The sequence below is a fragment of the Athene noctua genome, chromosome 2 (genome assembly GCF_965140245.1).
Source record: "Athene noctua chromosome 2, bAthNoc1.hap1.1, whole genome shotgun sequence".
Lineage (NCBI taxonomy): Eukaryota > Metazoa > Chordata > Aves > Strigiformes > Strigidae > Athene > Athene noctua.
In genome coordinates, this window is record NC_134038.1 from 67785136 (window position 1) to 67806073 (window position 20938).

The 20938-nt window shown below is 40.4% G+C and overlaps 1 protein-coding gene across 1 annotated transcript in view; it reads right to left on the bottom strand.

Moving 5' to 3' along the window:
- The window catches only part of TMEFF1 (transmembrane protein with EGF like and two follistatin like domains 1), a 126196-nt gene that overhangs the window by 38841 nt on the left and 66417 nt on the right, over positions 1-20938 (bottom strand). The window contains exons 2-4 of the mRNA XM_074899370.1: positions 16507-16616; positions 11824-11953; positions 3516-3542 (exon numbers count right to left, since the gene is read on the bottom strand). Coding sequence (XP_074755471.1) covers positions 3516-3542; positions 11824-11953; positions 16507-16616 — 267 coding nt within the window. The remainder of the gene's footprint in view (positions 1-3515; positions 3543-11823; positions 11954-16506; positions 16617-20938) is intronic.

Here is a 20938-nt window from a genome sequence, read left to right on the forward strand (position 1 = left end):
AGACAATTGTGTCACCCTTAAAAATTACACTTCTTCATCTCATTCAGGCATACGGAAAAGATTCTCCCACTCTTATTTCTTTTACTAAAATCTAGTATCTTTGTAACAGCAAACATGATTTGGGAGGGAACCTGGATCAGTAGTTCCATGGTTTTTAGTGGTTTTGTGGCACATGACAACTTCTAAGGCAACACATCGACAACTTTTGTAGGTTTTTTAATCGTTTCTAAATCTTTTTTTTTTTTTTTTTTTTTTTTTTTTTACATAAAAATGAATGCATTTAACATCCTACAGGTTGGGAGTAGGAGGGAAAATCTGCATCGTCAAGTTTCAGAATCATTAATGAGATTGTTCTGAGTCTGGAAAATGAAAGAGAACAGTGTGAACCACTAGCACAAATCTCAGCTGCATGTGAGGCAAGCAGCTAATTTCAACAGTGGAGACAGTCACAGGCAGAGATATAGTAACTGAAGAGCACAGCTCAGATGCTTTCCCAGTACTTCACAGTTAAAGTGAATCTACCAGCAAACAGTACATCTCCTGCACAGCAATTGCAATGCTTCCTGAACGTATACAAGCAGCTGCACTCATCCATTTTGTGTGTGCAAGCATCACTGGTGCATACACAATCACACTAATTGTGTGTTTAAGAAACATAGCAAACACTGATTCTGTGATTAACATCTGGAAATGTAAATCCTAGGAAGAAAACACAAACCTCTAAGCTAGCATGTTTGCTCCCTTGCTGGCTTTCTCTCACTTATCCTTGCATTTTTCCAATTCCATTGCTGATTCCTTGTACTTACAAATAGTACCTAACCCACAGGGCATAGAAGCTCCCATGCAATTTCGTTCCCATTTGTGCACCCTGAGCCAAGAGTATGATATTAAACTATCAGGCCTGGGTGATTATTATATCTCAGCATATCCTGGCTTCCTCCAAAAGAAAAGAGGGGAAGACTGGGCCAGGAAAGAGCTGTGCTCCAGTTAGACCCATAGCTGGAATAACCAGGAAGGCAGGATTGTGGTGTGCACCAGGGAGCATCTCTACTTTGCAGGTCACCCTCTGCCCAGGTTCCCGCCCTTTCTTGTCTGGATCCCAAACAATGCATCTCCATCCTCAATCGGTTCAGCATTCTTTTAGAAATTTGGTTTTAATTCTAAATTCCCTTAACTTGTAATAAGACCTCAATGTTTTTAATGTCTCCTTGTAACACTTTTACGGTTACCAAAAATACCCTTGAGTTTTTGGCCAGACCAGAGTTCAATGATCAACGCAACAGTGGATTCCATCCTTTGAAGGATAGGTTCTGGACACAAAATGACTCAACATGCTGAAGATGAGCCAACCGTTCTGCAGAAGTATTACCCAGCACCCAATTTAGTGAGGAAGGTGGATGAGGACAGGGCTAATTTAAGGTAGCACAAAAAGCCTAGATTTATCAAAAAAAAGAAAAAGTGCCAAGCAGGAATTTAAATTTATTTTTATTTTAAGATATTTTTCCTATCTAAAATTAAGAACAGAACCCAACTGTTTTCATATGGAACAGAAGCAGGAACACTTCAGTTGGCCCAAAGGCACTCAGAAGAAAGCTAAATAAATGAAAGGCTAACATCACAAAACTGCTGGAGGAGGTAGTGGCTATGTTATCCCTTCTTTATTCAATACACAGGCAGTGCAGACATTCACCTGGGGCCAAGGGACCAAGACTCAATTCTTTCTGCCTGAACTGTGAACTGAACCTACGTATTCCACCTCCCAAGACAATGCACTAACCACTGCTACAAGGTAGTGTGGAGGGACTACCAAATCTCCTCAACCGATGCCATTATATTTTGCATAAATAATTAAAATTCATTGGCATGCTAAATCCCAACTAACAAAGCCTTTCTATAGCATGCATCCTTCCTCCCACTCCCTTTGTTGCAGACTCAATAAATATTTCAAGTGAGAACAAAAACAACAGCAATGACAAAGGCAGACCCATTTTGGACCTCTCTTACCAAGAGATGGTGGACCTGGGTTCAGTCTCCTGCTCCAAATCAAGCAATGAGTGTATTTGACAATGGACCTTTCACCTCTTCAGTGACAAGCCTAACCAGCAAAACACAGCATGTTCCGGCCTACTTTTCCCTAAACTGTTCATAAAATTACCCAAAGAATCCCCACATCTGTCAGTCAGCTCTCAATCCCTTCCAGACTAACACAGTAACATTTACAAGGGACTTTAATGGGGATATTTGTATCCAATTGGGAAATACTGAAAAAAACCAAAATCCCAACAGCATTCAAACATTTCTAAAACTGATCCAAAAATAGAATTCAGACATGGACTAAATTACTGTCATCTGTCTCCTACAAGAATTGCACAGAAGTACCAAGGCAAGTAATGCTTGGGCTTGCCGGGAGCAGCTGTAGTGGAATAACAGGGTGGGTAACGAAGGGGAAAGGAGAAGGAAACATTGCTGAGGAAAGTGTGATGCAATCTCAGAAACCAAAGCTTCAGAAAAAAGTCACCAGTGAAGGTAAGAAGAGGCAATATTTGAGCAGAAAATTTTTCCTTCAGACATTGCTCCAAAAGGAAACAAACATGAGAATGGCCGTGTGCTAGCAGCAGTCCAGGAATTTACTGATAGCATCTTATTAAAGGGGAGGGAAATGCCTTGCTATAGGAAAAAAGAGGGAGATAGCTCCTGATTTTTGGAAAGTTAACTGTTATGTTTAGCTACACAGTGATGCCATTGATCATTTTCCACAAAAGCACATTTTCAAGCAGCTATACAAGATTTCTGATCTTTCAGAACTGAGTCCCATCAGTATGAACAGCAACGGTTTTTTAACACAAGCAAAATCTAAAAGCAAAATGGCTTTTCTGTGTCTATATATGTCTCTATATCTCACATTTTTCATTCTATATGTATTCTTGCTAGTAATATCAAAGATAGAATTAAGATTTTTTAATTTTTTTTAAATCCTTGGATGAAGGTTAAGATGTGTTCAAAGACAGGAACACTTCTACTAGTACCAGCTCTGCTGCATCCCCTCTTTGAATATACAGCTTTGAACAGAAACAAGCAGTAAAATATTTGACAAAAACAGATTTCATAATGCAATCATTATATATTTTAGGCAATGTGTTTGACCAAGGATAAAGTAATAACTAGATACTGTAGACACTAAGGAAATGAATGCAAGGAAAAAAAAAAAAAAAAAGGTAAGAAATTTATTGTGAATAGACATTTCCAGGAACAAAATACAGGTGAAATAAGGATCTAAATATTACACTATACTGCTGGCAACAGATGAAAAATGATATAGGCCAAATCTGAAAGAGTAACATTGGTCAAATGCACACTACAATCTATTCTGGTACAAATACTGTTCTGAGATGGTCAGATAACATTGCAACTGTTCCTTAATTCATGTGGTATACAGCAAATATGCACATAAAACTGATACACATATAGTAAAAAAGAAAGACCAAAAGCAAATATAACTGGGGTGTGGTACTCACCTCCTTCTCCTGACCCAGAGCCATTATCTGAAAAAGAAACAAAGGGAGAAAAAAAAGAAAGAAAATTAAAATACTGCTCCAGGAACAGCTGTTTGTTCACGAACTTGTCACTATAAAACATTACACAGGTTTTACATTTCATGAGCTAGGTGTAAAAACAAACATCCCACATAAAGTCTGGCATCCTTTAATACAATTTGTCCATGCTTACTGTGCCCTACTCTCTCTTTTTCCTGTCAAGGTACTTTTACTCAAGGAACAGCATCACTCAATACTTGAAAACTAAATTGCTTTTTTAACTTTTTTTTCAACTGTTTGAGATACAAATTTTTTAAACCCAAAAGAGATGAAGAGTACAGAGGCTGATTTTTGGAATGTTTAATTTTTTTAACCCTCTGGCTCTGGGAGAGGTACATGAAGGAGTAAAATAAATCACCAGACTGCAGAAGTACCTCCAGAAAACAACTAGTCCTCAAAGTAGACTTAAGACATCTAATGACAAAATAGGTCCTCTCAACTGAGTCAATCACTTCATATAAGGATGCTCTAACAGCATAGTTGTTTCATTGACATTAGACTGACTGGATTAGCATCTGATGAGTGACAGATTGTGGCTGCATCACCTTTACATTAGTAGTTCAAGCACCAGCAGGACTTGAGTTTCCTTACCACCCCAGGCCAACTAACTCCACTTCAGCGCATTACGCAGCTGGCTAGGGATTTTGTATGGAGATGTGCATCCCGCTGGGCAACACTCTGCACAGCATCTTCAGCTGGCACGGCAGTAAAGACAAGCCCTTAAACACACGTTCTCAGTCACAAATCTCCCTCAGTTTTTGCTCAAATGAGGTGGAGAGAAGAGGAGGGGATGGCAACTACAGTCAGTGAATTGCTCCCCATCCCTGCTAGCTCAGCTTCTCTGGAAGATGAGGAGAGGAGCAGAGCACACACTCTGCTTGTCCCACACCTCTCCTTTTATGCCTGCTTTGATAATGGAGAAGGCAGCTGAATTTATTTCCACAAATCTGAAAGAAGAAGGAGACCAGACAGAGAGAGGACTGGTGTTCTTAGTTCCACATATGAGCTCATTGTTCACATCAGAGGAAAACTCAAACCCTCCGTTTGCTCAGTTCCCTCCCCCGCTTTTCTTTAAGCAGCTGTATTTCTAAGAATAATTCCCTCTAGTGCGTGGATGAAAGTGTGAAATTCCACATTACTGGGTCACTTCACACATTAAAAATAATCTCCTGTCACATGGAGTATCAGGAATAGTGAGGTTTTTTTCCCTCTGCCTGAATTTTCCTTTCTTTCCTCCTGTACCACTACTCCGTGTCTAATAGACTGAGCTTATTTACCTTACAGAAATGAATCCAAAAACAGAAGGGCTCTTGTTCCTTCGATAGCGACCCACTTTACTGACAAAGCAGACAATCCCATATAAAATGTCACTGTTGAGTTACTGATAAATATGCCTTATGATGTGGTATGGCTTCATTAAGAAATTCAGAAGAGTATAATTTACTTATATGAGGTAAGTATATAGGCTTATTTGTAGTGGTGAAATTGTTTCATAAACTGGTTTGGGAAAGAAAAGGCTGACATACAAACATGAGCAAGTTCAATATGTAATTCATATAGAAAGCAAAGGCTAAAATGTCTCAAAGCACCTTGACTTGTTCCATGTTTTTATTTCTAACTCTCACTCTGACCACTTTCCCCTGTACATTCAGCCCTGAGGTGAGAAACGTCGCTCAGCTCCAGCATGAGGGGCTTCGGGTACAATGTGAGGTGTGCGTACTACGTGTCAGGGGAGGTACCATCACACAGACAGTTCGAGCTGTAACAAGAGAAACATGTGAATGGTAAAGCTGATGCTCAGACCACCCCTTTCTATAGATCATTGGGTTGATATACGTCCTGTCTCCACTTGGCAGGACATCATAGTAATGGGACAGATCCATTCCCACTTCTCTGGGATTTCAGATCTCAAGAAATCATTAAAAAAAAATGAAGGTCATCCTCTATAACATTGCGTCATTTTCAACTTTTCACTGGGAGCTTGTGTCTCCCCTCTGAGGCTGGGAGCTGTGCTAGGACTTGTCTCCAGGGTAACCATGCTAAACTAAGCCGGTGTTCCTGCTTTTTTCTGAGCCTTGGGTAGATTTTCCCAAGCAGCTGCTGGTTAAAAAAGTAGCATTTTTTGCAAGCTAACTTGGACAAGCAGCCCTGCTCTTTTCAGGTGCTTAACCAATTCAGGATTTCCAAAAGCGGGCTCTATGCACCAAGACTTGGCAAGGAAGATGCTCAAACCAGTGAAGAAGCTGGACAGAAATAGCATCCCCCCCCCCCCCCCCCCAGCCACAGGTCAGTAATTAGAGAGTGAGTGACTGAACTCTCTCTTTACTTAAGCCACCCTTTTCCAAACAGACTTACGAAAATATGCTTATAGACAAATGTACACGCTTCTGCTGTGAGCTGCTTTTATCCGTGAAGGAGTTTCTGGATAAAATACATAAAGAAGCACTTGGATCAGACAGGGCATCGGAATGCTGTAAGCACTAGGTTACAGTCAGAACCCTTTTTTTTTGGTTCTCTCTGAACAAGACCCATTTCTGTACCATCGGTTTGCTTTGGTGCAGACGCAGAAGCTACACACTCCAAACCCAAAAGCGCCTGCAGCCTCTCTCATTCAGGAAGGATGGCTTTTAAATCAAAATCCATCTCTTCCACATTCAGGGCAACAGCTCCAAACTGCTAAGTACAAAGAGGAGGGCAAACAGTTCACTGACCAGTTTTAAGCAAGCAGACCCTTCCACTCGATTCACATGGGGCAGGTGATCCAGTGGGCATCTTCCAGAGAAAATCTGCTCACAGAAAGGCAGGCACGGAAATGCCAAACCACTGCACCTTTTTTAGATTTGTGTAAGAAACAGGTCAGCAGCTATTTAGTTGTGGGCAGAACAGAACACCTTGTCACGCTGAAGGTAAAACTGTACACCATTCTCCAGGAAACACAGCCAAAAAATTATGTATTTGCAGAATTTAGGTACTGCAAGGCTTAGTTTACAGCTGAGAAGGGATTTCCAGCATCTGAACTTTGGCACCCTAGAGTTATTATACTCTTTATACCCAAGTCCTGGATTTTCCCCTAAAGCTTTTGGAATACAGCTGTGGGGGTTTTTTAGTACAAATACAGTATGTGCCACTTCTTCGCATTAAGAAGAAATTGGTCTTCCCACAGCAGTACTCAAGGAATTTCGCTGAGCAAGCGCTGCATAGTATTTTATCTCTTTTATTCAATTGGTTTTGGTTACTCTCTTATGAGACAGAACTGGAAGAGAGAAAAAGGGCAGTTGCTCTCAACTCCTAGCTCCCCACTAGCCTGAACTTCCAGGTTAACAGAGCTAATGAATCAGTCCTCTCCATGCTGAGACAGGACAGGCTTGCTGCAGTTTAACCCTAGGGACACAAGAGTGCATCCAAGTAAAGATTGGATAAAACTATCAAGCACTTGCTACCAAAGAAGACCATCCTGATCTACAGCTGGCACTAAACACGGCCACGAGAGCACTATTGCATTGCTCAGTCAGAGCTTTTAATTTTCCCTCTTTCCTCAGCACAGTGCAATTCTCCATCAGCTCCTGCAGGAACAGCACAGGCCCCAAAATCTCCAAGCAGCGGTGCAAGGACCGGTGTTTTGGAAGAGATCCAAAATCAGCACAGCCCATTTCAAGCCACCAGCCACAGCAAAGACCAAAGCAAGCTCCAACTTCCCGCTGCTGCTGCTGCTGCTGCTGCTGCTGCTGCTGCTGCTGCTGCTGCTGCTGCTGCTGGGTTTGTATCCTCACCCTCCAGGAGCAGGGCTGCCTGCTAGCAATTACTCTTGATTTTGATATGCCAGCAGGAGCTTTTGGGGAGGAATGCTGACAAGCCTAATTGCCAGCAGCTGCAAGGCCTCTGGCTGCTGGAGATAGGCTTTTAACCTCCACATTGCCAGGCTAGGCATAGAGAATGTTCATTTGCCTTGACATCTTTAGGAGAAAAGTGGTTGCTATCACTTGATCCTGGTAACCATTTCTGGCTTCATTATACCAGGGGAAAAAAAAAAAAGGGCACAGGATATTAAATCCTGGCATGCGTCGATGAGATATGTCTGGGTAAGCCTATTTTTTTGCATTCAAAACATTTCCTAATGACAGAATGGTGACACTGTGCTGTCGCAAACCCTCCTTTCAAGCTGGACAGGAAAACTCCTGTACTGCACTGAATCTGGTAGGGTCTCAGTCAGCTCTCAGAATGAATGAATGTTTTTATAACAGGTTTGCAGGTTTGTTATGGCTTTCTTGCATGAGCATAAAGAGTTATTTTCACACTTTCTTAATCTAGAAGTGAGTTGCCTAGAATTTCTTTCTTAACTCCCTCAGCAGGATTAAAGTGAACTTATTATATTTCTTTCCAGGACAAAGTGTGCATCTAATTATGCTTCACTGTGAGCCTCCCACCAAAAAACATTTGCTGTAAAAACCTGTGCATTCAAATTCAGGATAAGAGTTTGATTACTTTGGACTGAGGAACACTAAGTTAAAGCCACTCCTAAGAGAATAATTCCTTAAATCTAACAGAGATATACTGCAAATAACTTTTTTTTTTTACTTTGGAAAACCCAACAGAAGCGACGGACTGTGCCTTCCAAGTATGTACAGTACACTGAGAATCTGTAAGTACAATATATCAACTATTACATCATTGTATGGTTACATCTTCATGTGTATATAATATAAATTTGGCAGCAGTCAAAACTGTGGTTCTGTGTGCAGTTAACAGGAGAACACATTCTTAGAAATTAATTGTTAACATCTATTTTTAATTTACTGAATTGATTTATATTGTTTAAACTAATTAAGTACAACAAATTCACCAATGAAAGGAGGCAGAAAAAAAATCAAGGAACTTGGTGACACTCCTCCATGCTCTGAGCACCCTTTTCACCCTCTCTTCCTGGTCTCTTAAAATCAGTTTAGCAAGTCAGTTCAGGATAATGTCTGGTAGAGGATGGCATAACATGAATGAATTTCAGTGTAATGTCACCCTTTATGAACTGAACAAGGCTTCAGGTCAGCAGCAAGACCGCTGATGCTATGAGTCTGGCAGAAGTCCTGGTATAGGTATTGCCATCTCCCACTGTCCTGTTGCCTGTCTCTGCATTTGGTTGTGGGCTGAACTGCAAACAGAGAACTGATGAGGGCAAGAAATTTAAACAACCAAAAAAAAAAAAGAAAAAAGGAAAAGGCTGGGACAGCGCTTTGAACTTGTTCACAGCATAATCCCACAAAGTAGGATAAGGTATGGAAGACAGGAAGTACTACCAGGCTTCACAGCCCTGTTCATCTCCATCCAGTCACGGACTGGACTGGACTGGATGATTCCTTTATGAATGCAAAAGGCCAGATTAGATGTAGGCCGAATTGTATATAGTTTGATTTGACGCATCCTTTCTCAAAGGTGTATTAAGGACTAGGCAGAGAGAATGCCAAGGCTGCATTTCACTCATTTTCCTAGTTTTTCTGTACATTACAACATGGGGCTACATGCATTGTCTAAAACCCACAGACCCTCATCACCCATACCTTGTGCCAGCGGTAATTAGGCATAAAAACACCTCTGTAAACCCAGATATTTGAAAAAAACCAATGTGCCTACACTGAAAAATGGGCTTTGACAGTGTTAAGACCTGTATATGCAATCCTGAAAACTTCAGCCATACGTTCTCTTACATTTCTCTAAACCACCATTTTTAATGTCAAAACTTGCATTTTGTTCATTCCTAAAGCACCTATGATTGACTCTTTTTTTAAATGTTGTTTATTTTAGGATCTTGCAACTCAGAGAGCACTTGGATAAAGGAAATGAATATAAATATGCTACTAAATCACCCATGACCGTAAAAAATTAATAAAAATTTTCTGCCAAGAAATAGGTCTGACTAAATCGCTCAGTATAGTCTGTTCCAGTGCTGTAACTTCAGAAGGTATCAATCCCTAGCAAGTGGGAAGCATTTCATTCTTGCTTGACATTCAGAAGTCTGCAGTACTTTAAATATTAAATAGCTGTTACAACACTATGAGGGAATTTCATCCTATTGTCTTGGGTGCATCCCACCAGGATGAAGCTTTGCTTTGAAAAATAGAAACTGACAGGAAACCAGTGAATCTGCACTTAGCTCCCAATGATGTCCCAGAACAAAGCATTTTCATAGCAAATTTGGAGGCACTGGGTAAAAATTAATGGAGGTGTATAATGGATTTTTTAATTTGGGCAGTTGCTGCTTCCCATACATGTGTTACAGATCAAGAGTACAAGTATATGAACTTCTTGATGACCCACGATCCCAGGCAGAGCATGGAGATGATCCAGATGAGGGCTTTTATCATCCAATATCCTCACGCCAGCTGGAGCACGTCAGACATTCAGGGAACAGTGGGTAACATTTTGGTAGAGCTCTGCCGAAGCACTTTAAATTACACCAGTGTAAATGCAATCTGCAGCCTGAATCTCATCCTCAGTTTCAGAAATGTGTTTTCAGTACTTTCTGGTCAATTGTGTCTCAGCACATGTCTTGATCTGTTACACTAAGTGCTAAAAATTATGCTGCATTTCCTGGTTTTATGTAGGACTTAAAAGGAAAGGAAGGTTAAAGAAAGTATCCCAGACTAGCCGAGTAACGTAGTAATTAGCTGCCAGCAACTTGAGGCTGAGAAGAATCAGTTTTTTGTTTTTCTTAGTAGAGTAGAACACATAAAAATAAACACTCTTCTTTGTTGTTCCCCCCACATTATCCTAGTATTTTGTTTTAGTGAGGGAAATAAACTTTCATGATGTGATTCTATTTCTTAAAATAATATGGGCATGAAATTTAAAAAAATATTACTTGTACATCCTCAGTTCAAGCCTTCATACTTCTTGGGTGTTGTTATAGGACTATGTGAGTGCTCCAAAACTGTAATGCATTTTTTTCCTATTTCTGCAGCATCTGGAGATAATTTACAGGTGTGAGATCAGGAAAGAAGGTAGATTCAGGCAACTGCCTGAGTTATTCTGGAATTATGAGGCTGAGCCAAGCACAAAACATGTTTCCTTCAGTATTAGGACCAACATCATAGATTGTTTTGGACCTTAGTAAACAACCCCAAATCTCAGCACAAGTTTGTGCTGCAGTCAAAGGCATTAGAGCAGCTCGTGTAAAACACAGCCACACTGCATTTAAATGAGGTAGCTCTAGGAGGGGCAGCAGCAAGGACTTGGTCTATGTACACTGCTCATATATTCAGCCTTATTTCCAGATAGGATGTTGCAGCTATCAGTGAGTTCCAAGCTGCTACCTCTAAATTGTCATCAATAACTAGAATAGCCAACATTAAGCTACACAGGAGTATGCTCCCGACCCATAGTCATGCTTTTGGCTGCCATACAGATGTAACCTTGCTTAGGTTAATCCAAGAAACTACTGGGTATCAAAAGATGAGGGATGTCCCCAGCTTCTTTTGTGGGTTAATCATGTACCAAAGAACGCAGTTGTTGATGCTACTGAGTCATTTAATTTAGTTCTGAGAAAGCCAGCCATGTGTCTGGTCTCACCACTTTGAATCTTGAAGTCCAGAGGTTCAGAAGACCTCTGGTGGCTAAAGCTTCTGTATCCAAGAGCATGCTGCAGTATTCAAGACAGTGAAAACCTGTCCCATGTATTTTGAGTGTGTGGAAAATCTGTGTTTTAAATATGTGGAAAGACAGAAAAGGTCATTTCATTAGAAATGTGAGGTACAATGATTTTGTAAGAGTTATGCGTACCTTCACTGTAATGACACAAAGTGAAATTAGTCAAAGGTGATGCCTTTGGTAGGGTGACAGTCAGGATGATCTTGCTGTCACTTGCTGGATGTCACACTAATTCTGTACATCAAAAAAATTAGTTCTAAAGAAATGACTAATTTATAGTCTGCTCCAAAATTGTTGTAAGCCTGTTGAAAAATATCAAGGCACCTCTATACATACAATAGAAGCAATCACAAACTATTTTCTCAGAAAAAGTATTTCTACTTTTGATGTTTATTTATTAATCTGTTAGCATATCAGAAGATATACCAGATTTCTTCTCTATAAAAATATTTAATTGCTAAAGAGGACTTGGGGTTTCCACATTATTTCATTGTATGAAAAGCATGAAAATGAAAATCTCTGGAATTAAGGGCAAAACTAAAGAGCTAACCATATAACATCATTCATTAGTGACACAAAGTTATGTTTTACGTACCAGAATAACAAGGTCCTCTTGATACCACTGTTATCTCTTTCTGATGCTTGCAAGCAGCTCTCCTGAGGAAGCATTCATTTTGGTAAGTGTCTCCATTTGATCCACAAACAGGAATATAGTTTGTGTGACACTGAAAAAGAAATTATAAAGTAACTCAGTCATAAAAAATCATGTGATTAATCTCAACTGCATACTAACATACAGGAAGATAGCTGTAAATATGAATTACTAGCAGTAATTTATAACCCTCTTCACTAAAGGAAGATTTAAAATATATTAGTTTCTCAATATCACTGTTGTATGTATTCCTTTCGGACCACTGAAATAATAGTTGAACTCTATATGGGCTGAACGCAGGAATTCAGTAGGAAAGATTAAAAGAACAAAATAACTATGGTGGGACTTAGTAATGGCTAGAGGGAATATGACAAGCATCTAGAAGTATTTGAAGGATAAACACCGAAGAAGGAGAAAACTTCTTCAAGATCATACAAAAATGTGTGACTAGGCACAGGGGAGTGAAAATGGGTGAAGGAAAAGTTAAGGTGAACAGTGCTTAAGGGGAGATTTTTTTATCTTTTTGGTCATAGAATAATCTTTCAAGGGAGATGGAAAACAATCACCATCTCCATTAAATGCATGAGCATCATGAGTCTGTTTTACTTGGTCAACAACTGTAATAACGCTTTTATATTACTATAGTGAAAAATTTTAAGCTCAAAGTCAGTAGCATTGGTACATTTAATTTAAAGAAAGGAAGAAAGGAAAATTTATCACTCAGAATGGCTTTGGCAGGAGCAGCCTGTATTTTGCTATTTTCCTACATTCTTGTATGTATAATGTACATTAAAACGCTGGGAAATACACTGTGACCACCAATCTGCCTAATACCTCCAAGTGCTGCACTGCTCCCTGATGAACTGGAGATCCAAACTCCATTTTGTGTGGAAAAGGAGACATTGCCCTGTTTGGAAGTGCAATGGTAACTCTAATTTCAGATACCTTTTGCATCTTCAAAACCCCAAGGCAAAAAAAAACAAACAACAAGAAGCAATGAACAAATACACTGGTTAGCCACCAAATTTCTGAACCATATAAAGTGTATGATTAAACTGGTATAGTTCAACCAGTGAGAGTTCATACAGAAATAGCAATATTAGTTAAGCTAAGCTGCCCCAAAAGGACAAGAATTTATTCTCCAAATCTAAAATGACAGTCCCTGCCACAACAGTTTCTTTATGCTTTGGAAGACACAGACCTCAAAATACTCAATTTTTAAAACATAATTTTGAAGGGAATTATCCTCTGTCATCCTGTCATAGATGACCAATGAGAATGCACTAAGCATGCATGGACAGAAATAAGACATGCTGCCAGCTCTGAAAATTATTTCTAACATTTTTGTAATACTTTCCCTTAGCGACCAGGTCTCAGACATTCACCCACAGCCATCAGTCCCATCACATCTCGTACTCAACAGTCACTTCTAGGGTATAATTAAACAGGTGACTCTTGAGAGGGACAATACGTTACAATAGATAATTCTCTATTCAATCTTTAAGTTGCTGTGTGATGATTTAAAGTTGCAGGTTTCTGTCCTGAGGATAGAAAATGAGAGGCAAAGTGAGTTCTTTTTTTATAGTTCAGTAAGCCTTTAGTGATTTGGTACAGTGCAGCTAAAAGTTCTTATTCAAACATCCTTTAAGAGTAGAGCTGTTTTTTTGTGAGGAAATCCTCTAATAGCTTGAATGACCAAAATGGAGAGTATCTCACCATGGATGGGACCTGCTCTGCATGGCGTCCTGTGGGAAAATCCACCTGGGCTCCGCACGATGCTGCATGATTGTGGCATGCCCAGCATCTGAAGGGATGTAAGGTTTACTTGCTATCTGTATTCCTTTTCCTATTCTGTCTTATTAAAGCAGTTACTCTATTACACAATTTGTTGTCAAGCCTTTCTTATTGAGATTGAAAAAGAGCCCCACACTGTCTCTCTCTCACCTCACCTCTCCCATCAGCCTATAAAACTCTCACTAGATGTTGATCAGTATGTCATTTAGGATTTGTAAAGCATCATCCAAATTACAGCAAAAGACTTTTCCAAAGGTTTGGTGAACATGTGTTATCCCTACCTCCATTATACTAAAAAAAGAGAGTTGTCCTTTTACCTGACTAGGCCTGTGGAAAGCTGGGATATCATTAAGGTCACTGCAAGCAGAGGACAACTGAATCCTTCAGCACCTCTCCTAGGGTCCAGTTTATATATTTGACTCTGGGGAATCAAACTTCAGTATCTCACTTTATGTTAGGTGACTTGGCAAGACAGAGAATGCCTACAAGGTGTTCAGAGAGGTCGCGGCCTGCAGAGCTCTTGCTGCCATGACATTATAGCTGTCTCAGTGATAACTCTGAAATTTGGCAGCCAGTCATCTCCAAAGGGGATCCTAGGAGGAAAAACTACAACTCTATAATATTTAAAGTTTCAGAAGACCAGACAGTTAAGAAACGCTGCCAGGGTGGGGATGGTGGCAGATGAGGAGGAGGAGGAGGAAGGAATGGCAATGCCTGGAAGCGAACTGAGGGATGGTTTGTGCCAGCCTTGGCCTTAGTTCAGGGGTGGCTACAAATAACTGTGCCCCTCTGTTCCCCAAAACACCCTGCTGTCAGGCATCCAGGGCTGTAGCTTTTCACCCAGCAGCTGTTCCTCTCCAGCAGAAAAATCCTCACCTGACCAGCACCCGGACCCAAGAGCATTTTAACTGGGCAACTCTCTCACTAGAGTGCATCTTCTAAAAACTGTAGTTTTAAGAGCATAAGAAATGTCTTGCTGGATCAGACCAGTAGTGCATTTATCTATGTGCTCTGTCCCAGCTGCAGGGAATAGGAGAACAGTCTGACATCCCCAGCTCTTTCTTTCAGCATGTCTTCAGTTGAACCACTGAAGTGTCTTAATTCCTTTTCAAAGCAATGTAATTTCAGAAAAAAAAAAAAATCTAGCTATCAGTCTTGCATGTAGAGAATGTAACAGTTTGGGCTGGATGTTTGTTGACTGGGATATTTTGGTGCTGCCCATTGCAGACACATAATTAAGGTTGAGAGTTCCAGGAAGAATTCAACTTGCTATGTCTGAAAAATACAATACCTTCTTCTCATCCTTAGACTTCTTTCATTAGAGTACAGGATAAATTTTTCTGGAAGTAAAAGTAAACTTTTAAGTAGCTTAAAAATAATACTGGTTTTAAAAATGGGCTCTTCAAGACAAAGTATCAGCTTATCACATGGGCTAGTTCTTTTTTTAGTCTTCATGGCCTGGATATTAGGAAGTCATAAAATTTACCACCTACAGAAAATAAATGAAACCTTTGCTTAGCCTAGGGTTGAATTTCTTTTCGTTATTTTTAATCATTACTGTGTTTTGATCTTATTGTTTTTCATAAATAAAAGTTACAGACAGAGTGAAGGCTGATGAATAACCCTCTTCTCCTAAGACTTTTTTCTCCCTTTAAAAGGCAGTCATATCCCACTGTTCTTATGGGATGTAAGCTGAAGGATGCCCCAAGCATAGGTACCCACCTGAACGACACCACATCAAAAGCCAGTTCTGAAACACTGGAATCCAAAACCAGTGTAAGATCACATACACACTGTTGCTATTCTGGCTCCCCTTGATTTATTATTTATTGGAAACAGAACATACAATTATTTTTGAAACATGGAAAGATAGCCCACTCCAGGGTTGGCTGATAACACTGCCACTTCTTCCGGTTTTACCGGGAGTCTCATAATATTTGTTTCATTTATCCTAGCTATCAGTTGTAGGAAGAAAGAACCTCACTATTCTCTTTTCTCTAAATAAAGTCAGGGGTAGAAGGGGAGGAAGGACTGCCATGATAGTTACAAAAAACTGTAAACTAAAGGCTCAAAAACTAATGAAGCAAACTGAACTTGCTATTTGTTATTTTTTCAAAGTTCATAGGATATTTTAAATTAATTTTCTTTTTTCTTTTGTTTTTTTTTTTTTTTTCCCTGAGTGGGACTAATTCACTGTTTCCATTCATAAATCTTATGATCATTGGTGATCCTGTTATTATATGATTTTCAATATTCCTTAGTATCTTCCTGGATCTAATGTACCAGATTTGGCTGCCAGCAGAGCAGGGAAGAATCCTCCAAACACTGCTTAGTAGAGTAAGCAATACATAAGTACTGCATTTAAATTAAAAAGCTTCATCTGATATCTGTGACAACGCTTGGACACCCTGCTCTGGGTCACCTCCCCTCCCGTCTCAGGTCTCAGGACAGGATGAGGCAAGGTGGGGAAGCAGCAAGCGGGTGTCAGGTGGCGCTCCCCAACTCTGCTTGTGCCGGTCACAGGTGGGGTGCCTGGCACAAACAGTGGCCCTCCATTCTTCCTCACATCACTCTGAGCTGCCAGATGACTTATTTACCAAAACGGTGCAGGGAGCAAATGTGATGCCACACTCTCCACTTGGTCCCTGAGCACACTCTAGTGAATTTCTGTCACATACCATCTCAATCAGTGCCATTACAAAAGGAGCCTATAGTTACACTATATAAGCCTGTCGATGAGTGAAATTTTTAAAGCAGCGATTCTATAAATACTTCAGTACACCTGAAAGATGGGTCAGAAATGGCAAACAAAAAAAGGTGAGCAGCCCTTACCTGGAACTGACACGCACATTTCAAGCCATCACCCTCTTCCTTGCACACTCCTCCGTATTTACATGATGATTCATCACACACTCTTACATCGGATTCCCTTACATTTAACTCTGAAAAAAAGATAGAAAAAGGAGACAGAAAAGAAGTTGTAGGATGAGTAATTCTGGGGACTGTCTTGTCCTTAAACCCACTGAGCCCCCCCACTGCCTTCCCTTCATACAGAAACCAAGGGAAAATGACAGAGCCATTCCCCAGGCTGCCCTGCATCAGCTCTGTCCTGCTCCCCAGGAGCAGGTTCTGCTCCCCAGAGGTAGTCTTATTTGGTTGGCACAGCAGCTGTGGCTAAACACCGCTTCACCATGCAAACAGATACAGAGCAGGCACGTTTTTACACTGCCCAAATTACCTTCCACGTCCACCCTGCGAGGGATGTCCCCAGTACAAAAGCTTTCTCTGCCGAAGTTGCATCTAGCAGTAGTCAGGACCTTTACACAAGCCACAGCCCGTGTTTCTCACCTGCTACCTCTTTTTGCCTTACTCGCCACAAAGGTCCTGATGAAGAAAAGCTAAAATGCAATTTTTCTGCCCAGTTTTCCAGCCTCTGGCTTGTCCACACTCTTATCCTTCAGACTAAAAATAAACTGAAGTGTGTTTAAACTATTATAATTTGTTTGCACTGTAGGAGTCAGAGAATGGACCAGAGCCCTCTGCCTTAGCTGCTGCATAAAAATGTGGAGCACAAATGCAGCTCCTGCCTCAGTAAGCCTGTAACAGAGCTACAGCTGGCAAGAGGGAAACCAAGGAGCTGTGCACATCAACTGCACAAGCACTAGCTCCAGCAAAAAGGTTGCTTAAATGGCTTAAAAATTTCTTGGGCATCACATCCGAGGATAGTTTTAAAGGAGAATAAATATACCCTTTTCAAATAAGTATTTGATTTGAACTATAGACAGGAGAGAGTGCAAAAGAAGGCACTGGTGGGATAAGGAGAGAGCGCAAAAGAAGGCACCGGTGGGATAATGGAAGTGGTCAGCGTTAGCCTAAACATGACCTCGCCAGGCCGTGTGGGAATGGTGCCGTTACTATCGATTGCAATGCAAGATGAAAATAACGTCAAGGGCTCTGGAAAAATCCCCTGCCACTGTTTAAGGCCGCACTGATATCAGGGGATATCATTCAAAGCTGTCTTCAGCTTGAGTCAGAAACCTCCAGGACTCTATAGCAGTATGACCCACTAAAGAGCTTAATTGACAGTGGTGTGATTTAAAATAGTGTTTGTGACTTTTAATAAGCAAGCCTTATCCAGCTAACTGGCTTAAAGAAAGCACTGAATACCAGCCATTCAGAAATGGGGAAAGGTAGGTCAAAATCAGAAGAAAATAATGCCCACTGCCATTTACAGTCTTAAATAGGCAGTCAGTCTCCTGCTCACAGCAGTGTCAGCACTTCGGTATGACAGTGACAGACACCTTGGAAAACTGTTCCTGGGGGTTTACCTAACATTATACAGCCACAAACATAGTTTATACAAATAAATATATAATGATATAATAATTTCTGTAAATAAATTATGTCATATGCTTCTATATTAATTATGTACACGTAATTACATATTTTTTCATAGCAATAAAGTTACAGGATTACAGCTCCGCAGAAGGTCCAGTTATAATCTACATATTTTGTCAACTGTGAGAAAAAATGGAAAAAAATATTGATTTTTTTTTTTTCCTCTACGTCCATCATTCCTGAAGGCATAAATGAGGAGGGCAATGTGTGTAACACCAGGCAATTAGGTATCCTGGTTGCCATCACAACCCTGTGCACGTGTTCTCTAATGTTATTCTTAATGTTGCCATTTATCAAGTGCAACCGCTGCGTTGTAGGGACTGAGTTAATGTGACAGAACATCACAGCTTTTCAATTTAGTGTGTTCATAACTCGCTTCTGAGGGAAATGTGCCTTTCTTTCTCCTCGTGAAGATCTGTTCCACGAAGATGAACAAACTATCAAGATTAATTAAGGGGAAATGATTGCCATATGTGAAAGAAGGATCCACCTTTAGGTGATGCTGCATTTGAGAAAATGCAGTTTATGAAAGGGAGTAACCAGACAAATTACAGTATGAACAACTTTCGAAATTCTGTTTCCATCAGCTCAGGAAACTAAAGAGATGTGGTTACCCCCTTCTCAACTCTCAGCTGAGCTCACTGGACTCAGTGCTTTGCAGCATCCTACCTGGTACCCCCAATCAGGAGAAGAAACCTTTTGGCAGCTGCAACTCGTGGTTGGAATCCCAAAGGTCTACATGATCTCCAACTGCCCAAGCAGACTTTCCCCTGACTTCTGTGTTCCCCAGTGTGAAGAGGGGACACGACCACACAGGAAGGAGCCTCTTCATCACGAGACAGGCAAGGGACTTCACTTTTCTGCATGGGAGGGGGAGGGACCCATGGCAGGGTCAGAAGAGTCCCCAGCTAGCAGTTCAGCATCAAGGCTGAACCAGGGGTTCTGTACTTGTTCCTAACTTAGCTATTGCTCTGGCTGCAAAAGGCAGTGAACTATAACATGAAGATGGGGGTTGGGAGTCAGTCATTGTGAGACACCCTCACCCCAAGAAACCAAGACTTCTTTTTTTTTTTTTTTTAAATCCACAGGAGAATTAAGATGACAGAAAGCACACGGTTTTAATGGATACTTAATTTTAGGAGTGGACTGTTTTTCTTTCCACATAGATGATATTATAAATACTGATTATAAGCTTTTTTGCATGAGATAAATGCTGAGAAGAGAAGGTCATTCAGAGATCAGAAGCCAATGTGATTTTCCAAAGCTGTACAGAAGACAAGATATCCTGGTGATTGGCACTTGAACGTGACAGATGAACTTTTATTCTGTGACAGGATGTCACCTATTCCCTGCTTCCATTCAGTAGCAAATTCTAGCAGCCGTGAAATCAAGCCTCCAACGTGTGCATGATTACATCTGATGGAATCACAAGTACCGGGGAGTGTGGTGGCCATAATGACTTCCACATCTATGGCATTCGGTTCAAAAATGAATAGACAAGGATGGATAGGGTGATGTGAAGAGGAACCGTAGACGTCTCGCATGCCTGAAATATGCTCTCTTCAGTGGATTCCCCATAGAGAAATAATTAAAATGGTGTTTCTGCAATTATTTCCAAAAGAACAGAATCATTATCATCATATGTGAGAACAGACCTATGAAAGGAATAAGAACATGCAGCAAATGGTTTAGGGTAATTTCTTACATCTTTCTTTAATGCCTATTGCAACTCATTTCCTAGACTCTTAGCAGGTATAAATAAGAGAAAGCCTCAGTGTGATTCATTACATACAGCAAGGAGATAGTAAGTAGTAATCCATCAACTCCCAGGAGAAAATATAATTAGCGCAATTAAATCAGGCTTCCAAATTTATGATAAAATTAATCTCCAAAGATCTGAAATGAGGTATTAAAAATGATTTGCTAGTATCTGTTCAGCCAATACACTCCTGGTGGTGTGAGGGCTGACCGGCACAGAGCAGCCTGCAGAAATTTGGCTGCAAAGACCCACATCAATGTCTTTCAGGGTTTTTTTTTGCCTCTTTTGAAATGAATTCACCTTGTGATAATTTGATACATCAGTAAAAATGAGGAAAGCCTTCTCCATTTTGACTCCTTTCGGAGAATTTGAAATACAGCTTGACACAAGTAGTTAGTTGGAGATTGGCTTTTTGCCTGTGACCTCAAAATGCATTGCTCTGAGGTGTGAACTTCTCATTATAAGCTAAATTATGTGAGTCAAAATGCTGAATCTGAAGGTGAAATCAAATTTGTAGGTTTAAGTACATCAAACGTGTTGCTCCCATCTGTATACCTTGAGAATAAAGTAAAATCTAAGATGGGAGGATCTGGCAACTTTGTAAGCTACTTGTTTTTTCAAAATTCATGTTTCTCCTGGAGTTTGCAATAGTGTATAATAATGGTGAATGAATACAAGGAACCAAAAAATCACCTTTCCCACGTGGAAGTGAGTGGGTGGGTTTAGTTGCAGTGCTGCCAGCTTTGGCCTTCTTGAATATGTCAGCTGTGCCTAGGAAAAAACCGCTCTGCCTTCGTGCCTGCCTGATTTTTGTTTTTTGTTTCCTATGGGTAAGACCCCAATGAGGGGAGGTACAAGAGGGGGAGAAACTTGCACCAGTCTCACTAGAGGGAAAAGGCAATGCAGTGTGGGGCGCCTGAGGGATGCTTTTCTGTCCTCCAAACAGTTTATTCTTTGTGAAGTCAAACTCTAAATTAGGATGTATGACCTCTTGTGAAGGTCATATACAGAGACACACAAACAGAGAGACCTGGGAAATTTCATAAAGGATATTTTACTCTACAGGTTAAAAGAACCTCAAAATTTTAAGAACAGCTGAAGTGGTCA